The sequence below is a fragment of the Pogoniulus pusillus genome, chromosome 6 (genome assembly GCF_015220805.1).
Source record: "Pogoniulus pusillus isolate bPogPus1 chromosome 6, bPogPus1.pri, whole genome shotgun sequence".
NCBI lineage: Eukaryota > Metazoa > Chordata > Aves > Piciformes > Lybiidae > Pogoniulus > Pogoniulus pusillus.
The window spans coordinates 10,211,779-10,219,606 of NC_087269.1; the positions used below are offsets into that span (position 1 = coordinate 10,211,779).

General features: G+C 46.4%; 1 protein-coding gene across 2 annotated transcripts in view; it reads right to left on the reverse strand.

Annotated features, from left to right (window-relative positions):
- RBM20 (RNA binding motif protein 20) overlaps positions 1 to 7,031 on the reverse strand; it is a 117,374-nt gene extending 110,343 nt beyond the window's left edge. Inside the window, exon 1 of one of the 2 annotated variants that reach the window (XM_064144412.1) lies at positions 6,632 to 7,031. In XM_064144412.1, coding sequence (XP_064000482.1) covers positions 6,632 to 6,774 — 143 coding nt within the window. In that variant the 5' untranslated portion in view covers positions 6,775 to 7,031. The remainder of the gene's footprint in view (positions 1 to 6,631) is intronic. The other variant, XM_064144413.1, reaches the window with a different exon arrangement.
- Positions 7,032 to 7,828: the final 797 nt, after the last annotated feature.

A 7,828-nucleotide genomic window follows, 5' to 3' on the forward strand; every position in this document is an offset into this window, starting at 1 on the left:
CAAAGCCTTGGAGCAAGCTGCCCAGAGATATTGTGGAATCTCCTCTGGAGACTTTCAAAACCCACATGGATGCATTGCCGTGGGGTCTGCTTTAGTTGATCCTGCTTTGGCAGAGGAGTTGGACTGGATGATCTCTATAGGTCGCTTCCAACCCCTAACAGTCTGTGACTTCACAAGTTTACATACAGACAAAAGTCCAGTAAGCCTACAGCAGAATAATTGCATGTGCACTCATCTCTACTGATCCTTTAAGAAGGCAAGCCTTTGCCCCGTCCTGCAACACAATCCAACCTGCTTTCAGTTGGTATTTTTTCTAAATAGGGAAGAGGCATTTGTAAAACGGACTAGGGTTGAACTGTCAGAACAGGACAGATATTAAACGTCTCCAAAACCCAAAGGGACAGGTTTTCTGGTCAAGTGGCAGCTTCACTGTGACGGGTCATTAGCGTGACAAAGAGAAAGCAGCTGGACACAGAGGAGCAGAGGCTAAAGGAGCGATTACATCCTTAAATCAACTATAAAATATACAAAGGAGGAGATGGAAGGGTGGGAGTAATCTATTCAGGGGAATGAAGTCAGTCTGATAAAATGTCTAGCTGAAAATCAGATCAAAGGAGTTTATTTAAATTAAAATAAACCCCCAAAATACCCAGACAGCTTACTCTTCAGATAGGCAGTTTCTATTTGTAGGAGTATTTTGAAGTGACTCAAGTTATTATTTCATGAAAACAGTTGGGTTTTTTTTTTTTTAATCATCCTAAAGAAAATTCTTCTATCATAGAGTATCTCAAATTGGAAGGGACCCAAAAGGAATGTAGAGTCCAGCTCCCTGCTCCTCACAGAGCTACAAAAAAGCTAAACTATATGACTAAGAGGATCATCCAGATGCTCCTTGAACTCTGACAGGCTTGGTATAAATATAATTTCAAAGATCTAGTTCCTCACATTTTGACAGCCCCCCAAAAGGATGAGAACTGGAAAATATTGAGGTTTTTACCCACCTCTGCTTTTCTTCCCTCCGAATAGAGTCAGACACATTTTAGCATCATCACCTCAGCACAGCACTAACTCGGCAGGTCATGGAACTACTCGCTGTTAGGTGCTTTGAATGGACAAGGGCTGAGCTAAGAGGAAAACCAGAAGGCATTTCCCAGCCATCCTACTGATGGGAACAGTAGCATTAAATTGCCAATAAAAGAGCAACATCCAGGCAACTTAGTTTCAGCAGAAAAGACTCCAGCACCACGTGTTGTAGTCTAAAACTCACTTATTATGTTGCTTCTCAGAAAGCAGATATTATTTAACTTTTAACTGAATTTGATATCACTGCTGTTATCTCCCTCTCCATTAAAAACACGTGCAAGAATTCTGACATCTCTGGGCAACCAAGAATTGTTTGGTAATTGCCAATAGAAGGCAGACAATATGAAGGTGTTCTCATATGAGGCATTCTTTCTAAATGCTTCTTTTTTTCTGACTCCTTTCCACTTGGCATCTCTGTGCTCTCTCCTCAAATCTTAAACTCAATTTTATTGTGCTTTTCTCGGGTTTTAAATAAGAGCTTAAAAACAAGTTAAAAAAAAAACAAAACCACAATGCATTTAAAGACAAATAAATCCACCATTTAAATATTTTTTTACTTTAAACAGAAACCATCGGCATACCTAACTCCTGATACACAAGAGGAATCACTGGTTTCCTCTAAAACAATATATTTTGGTAGAAGTATTTTGAATGAGAAATGTTAGGAAAATGAGATAGTAAAAGGGACATTTTAATTACCTAACTTAAGGGTAATTATCATTACTCAATATACTCTTTGTAAGCACCTAAACTTAAAAGTGAAGAACCCCAGAGGTGTCCCTGTCTCTGCCTCCTCCCCCGCTCCCTGCCTCCATGTACGCACACGTTTTGTGCACGCGTTTTAAGTCCTGATTTTAACGTCAGGTGAGGTCTTAGAGGAGTCTCAATAATTAGGCAGCAAGGAGACAGGCAGTTCCAAGAAAACTAATCTTCCCTCGTTGCATGTTTTGTAACTTACAGAGAGGATGAATGGGAAACACGGGAACACAAGGAGGAGTTCAATAATGCAGGTTTGGTTCCCGCATTCCCTGGCAAGTCCCACACTATGAATTCTGCCTTTTCAGCTCCTGCCTCTTGTTTTGGTAAAGCTTCTCATCTAAGACAGCTACAGCCTCTTCTGATTTGTTTTCATCTCCACTTAGGGCCCTTACAGTTGTTATAACACAAACTCCATGAGTTTTCAGGGCTCTGTTGAGTGGGGAAACGACTCAGGTTTTGGAGATGTACTTTAAAAGGCAAATAAATACGGAAAGCCTGGATCAGTAACAGTAAGAAGAGAAACAGTAAAACCAGTGTTTCTCCTAATGTCCCCTTGTTAAGTATCAGTTTAGCCTTTGCCATATAAGCCAAACTATTTGCCATGACTAATGTATATAACGGGAGTACATTTCATATTTTATCTCTCCTGAGAGACCTTGAGTTGGAGGAAAAAAAAAGAAAGAAAGAAAGAAACCTCCATACTTTGCACCAAATAAAAACACAATGAAGTGAATTTTAAAAAAATAATCACATGTTTAATAGTCTTAAAGTTTAAAAAAGAAAAATTTAAAAAATTGGAAGTTTTATTTCCCCAATAATTTTCCTCTTCACTGCTATAGGAAATAAAGGACTCAAAGCATTCAGCACCAGCCTGCTTACTCCTGCCTGCCCCCAGAACTGGCACAAAACGATGACGACTCAGGCACAGATGTTGGAAATTCCATTTTCCTTCCAGAAGAGCTCAAAATCTCCAGGGCACAACCCCTTAGAAAAAAAACCCAATATATTAACTTTGTTTTTTCCCCCCATTGTTATGAGATGTCTTTATTCAATTTGCAAAAACAAATGTATGCTCCTGTATCAACACAGGGAGTTAAAAACCACTCCATTTCCACTGGACAGATATTACCCATGACAAATCATTAGAATCAAAAGCATGCCACCAGCCATTAAAATGTACAAGGAGATTGCATTTCAATACAATCATGTCTCCTACAATTATGGAGTTTATTTGCAGCATATATTAAGTGAGAACTCTCACAGAAAGCACTTTTTTCTGCAACATCTTTATAGTTAGCCCAGGACCATCACTCAATTCCTTTCTCTCCGTTATTCCATCTAGCTGCTCCATCAGACTGCAATGAATCACACACCTGGCAGTATTAACAGGAGTCTCCACTCTCTCATGCTGCTTAGGCACTCAGACTAACAGCAGGTGCTAAAATCTGTCACACACCAAGATGTCATCTAACAATCACATATTTTTGCAATGTTAATTGCAAATTATAAACAAAACCCCCAAATCACAAAGACTTGCCGAAAGAGGGAGAAAAAAACCAACCCAAACCCAGACCAGCAGTTCCAAAAAAGCTATCAAATCTTTCACAGTGCAGAACAGGTATCTGGGGGCTTTTCAGAGATATCCCAAATGTGTTTCACTTGCTGGTACTACAGACCCTAACCTTCATTTCCACTCCTGCCACATAACCGCAGCAGAAACCAGTTATGAAGGCTAACCAACACCATTACAACTGTCCTCTATCTTCTCAAGCATATGGTTTTGCAAGTCGTTCTCTGCCATGTGGAAACTCAGCTTTTTCTTCTCCAGCTTCTCAATCTCAGTTCTACGACTCAAAGAACTCATTTGACCACAGTAAGGCTTATAGTTTTTGAGAACAAGAAATTTCTTCCCATCAAACACTGTGATAACCTGCACAGACTAAAAAGCTTTAACTGTAGAACTTATTATTGGACCTTTATTGACAACTGAAATTACATTGTCACTCAGGGGGGGAAACACAACATGAAGGTGCCATATTTCAATTTATATCTTATTGTATTCGAGTACTGTCTGCAAGGAATTTCAAACTGAGAATTCAGTTATCTATATATTTTAATAATTAAAATTGCATTATAAATGTTAAAGCAGAGAAGCATTTAATATGGTACGTGCCACCTACATTGCATGAGTTCAGCCATTGTAGCTGCTACCAAAACCATTTCAGATCTCTAATTTTGTTCAATTTAAAATCCCTGTTCAGTGCATAGTTTTCAGAGTGAACATTTCCCAACTGCTTGTGCGGGTAGCAATTTTTGAAGTTACATTGGTGTTCACCTAACATCTGTAAAAATTCTTAACAGAAGTTAAACTGGAGGGGTGTGGGAAGAAAGGAATCCAGAGAGCTTTTGAAGTTTAAACAGTATAATAAAAAATAGAAGCATTGAAACAAGGCAATCCAGTTAAACACCACATGGTTTTATGACCTCCGCACGGTCAGCGGCTGCAGGCTTGTTTACTGCAACTCACAAAGTTAAAAGATGGCAACCAGTAAAAAGAAAAGAAACCAAAGTGCTTGGGAAAAGAGGTCAACGTTTTCTTTCTCAGTAGTGAAATCAAGACTTGATTTTGTAGAAGAATCATTGCTATCCTCTCTATCCTATTTTGCCAGTCACAGCACCTGTTCTAATATATTAGAAATAAATTCGGAAGAGCAATTTAAGATACTCCCTAACATCTCCCTTCCTAACCATTGCTAAATACCTAACTCAATTAAATTCAGGGTAGAGGTCTCTTAATCATCAGGTAAACAGAGGCACACACCAAATTCTGCCACATGATTACAAAACCACACAATCACGTTGCAGGACCTTAGAAGGAGACATTCGGCTTTGCCATTTTGTATCACGTTACCATGACAAAGAAAGGGCAGAACATGGCACCTCTCTCAAATCTTTCCTCTAAAGACAGTCTCGAATGGAAACCATTTGAAGTTCTCCTACCTACGATTTGCTAGGAGGCACAACCAGCAAAACCACAATGCCTTTGCACAGAACTTGTGCCACATTAGAAATACGATCATGAAGCAGTCTCAACAGCTTCGCCTATCTGCCTTGTGCTAACACATCCACACAAAGTCTTGACAAACATGACAAAATAAGGGCCGTGTTTAGAGACCGTACTTTAAAATCTGAGACTGATTTTGGCTAAGCACAAATTACCTTCTGGTTGCACAACAATTTGTATGTTGCGCTGCAGCTGCCCAGGAGCTTGAGGAAGTGACCATTAACGTTCAAGTTTCAACGCAAACTCCCAAGTCTGTATTGCCAGTTAGGAGCCAAAACATCGGCAGCGAGAAGTGTCAGTGTTTTCGCAATTAAGTTACAAAACACGATTTAAAAGCAGTTAAACAAAAATAAAACCAAGCATTAAGAAATTTACAGGCCACGCTCCACAGCGACTTCAACAGTCCTGTTTCATACGTATTTATAACCCAATTTCCAACTTAGGGTAACGTTCAGACTCAAAGTTTGCAGTAACGTTAAAGCATACGTGCACGTATATATATCTGTCTATGTGGACATGTGTGTTTTGCAAACGCAAGTAAGAGGACCGAAATAATTTCCTCCGCTAGCTACACCGTTGGGATTTGTTGACAAACTGGTAAAGGAGATACCTAAGCATACAAAAGGGTAGTTGCAGGCGAGCGGCACAAGCCCAGCGGCGAGGCCGCCGCAGCTCAGCAGTGCCTTGTCACACTGGCACTTCGCTCGCCGGACGGACACAGGCTCAGTCCAGTTGGTGGCCTGGGACATCACGTCAAAAGCGTTTCTCGCCCCACGCTGCTGCGCAGCGCCCAGCGTCCCACTCGCTAACTCGAGCAGCAAATCTTAAAGTAATAGAATGCAATTCTAACGGCTCCCTAACGGGGCTTTCGTTAGTAAATTTACTGCCCTGTTGGAAGCCTCTAGGTCTTCTAATGTGCTACGACTTGTGAAAAATCATGTCCAGCGCATGCAACCATCTTGAATCAGCACAGATAACAGAAGCGTCTACTCAAGCTTCACATACTAACTATGGGACATTTGGGTTGTCTTCAAGCTTCTCATTTAGCCAAAAAAGTATCGCTTGCACCATCGCGTTTGGGTAGCAAAAGTACTTTCTCCCTCTCTTTCCGGTCGGAAAACGAAAGAGCAAAATCCCATTCGCATTGCTGCCCTCGGTAACGCGTCTTCCAGGCGCGTACAGGTTACTTTGTCCGTGACAGTTTTGCGAAGATGCGGCCGCTGCTGGCGGCACACAAGCCCCTGCCCCAGGCCCGGGAAGGAGAGGCCGGCGCCCCGAGCAGCAGAGCGGCTGGCGGGCACGGCGGGAGGGCACACGCACCGCCGCACGGCCCCCGGCACGGAAGGGCCAGGAAAACTTTCACAACCGAGCTCCCGGAGGAGATGCGACGCCGGGGCGACCCCTCAGAAAACAGACACGAGGGCTCCGAGGGCAGAAAACGTCTGCTGGGAAGCGGGACCTGTGCTGGCCTTGCGGGGTATACGTGCCCCGCATCAGAGGGGACGGTCCCCTCACCACTCGCACAGCCGCCGCACCGGGCGGCAGAAGCGAGGCTTGGCCCCGCAGGGCACCGCTCGGCCAGGGCCGGTGGCGGGCCGACCCTCCACCCGCCCGGCTGTCAGTCTGGCCGAGGGGGAGGGAAGGGGGGCACCGTCGCCGGGGAGGGAGAGCAACCCGCCCGCGTTCCCGCCCTCCCGGCCCGGCAGAACGCGGGGTGGCTCTTACTTGTGGAGGAGCTGGGGCAGGCTGGGCGGCGGCGGCATCCCTCGGCCGGGGCCCCGGCTGGGGGCTCCACTGTGGGCATCGCTCTCCGGCGGGTCAGGGCCGCGGGGGGCCGGGGCCTGGCTCATGGCAGCAGCGGGGACCATACGGGGAGGCCCCTGCGGTGAGAGGCGCGGTTAGCCGCGCAGACCTCCGCCGCGGCGGAGGGAGGGCGAGAAGGAGGGGGCAGAGAACCGGTCCTGGAGGCAACCGAGCTTCCCCCGCCACCCCCCCTCTCGCCGAGCTGCAGCCGGGCTGGCGACCGCAGGACAGGCAGCCCCCTGCGCTGAGCCCGCCCTGCGGGAGGGCTGCCGCTACCGACCGGGGGCGGCCGGCGCCGCACGGGAGCCCAGCAGCGCTGGCGGGGCAGGGGGGGGCGGTCGATGCCCCCAGCCAGGCCCCCCCGCCGTGGGCCGCGCCCTCTCCCGCCGGCCCCACCTGGGCGCCGGGCCCGCTCCCTCCCTCCACCACCGGCACCTGCCCGGCGGGACAGCCAGCCAGCTCCGGGGCAGTCCGGCGGCCGGCACAAGCGGATTTGCCCGGCGGGAGCAGGGTGCCAGGGGCTTGCCCCGGGGGCTTCGCGTGGGAAGGCGCAGGCGGCAGTGGCCTGTTGGCGCCCTTGCAGTGGTTTACAAACATCAAATCTTGACCCTTCCCAAGGGCAGGGGAGGAAAGTGTGCGTATTATCTTAATCCGTTGCCAGTAACACCTCTGCAGAAATGCTATTAGTCATTTATCAGACATAGGCTGTGTCAGCTGATACAAACGGGAGAGTATGCCCCAGCCAACAGCATAAACCTTCTCCAGTAACAGTCATCCCTAAAGCAAATCTCCTGCCCGACCGCAACCAAAGAACCTGCTTTTAATAACGGATTGTCAGTCTTGGACTCCTCCCCTTCCAAACACATGCATCCGAAAGACCTTAGCCACTGTGCTAGGAACACTGGATGAAGGACTGGAATTGTTGCACAATGACATAATACGACAAAAAGGTTTTACCTGCCCATATTTCAGGAGGACATTTCAAATGTCCGCTGAAGCCAAAACTCTGCTGCTTCATGCTCTATTAGAGAGGGCTGAGTCCAAGACCATCCCCATATTTGCTTCTGTGCTGCCTCTATGTGCTGTGCACCCTTCCCCCAACACACACACATGCACCAA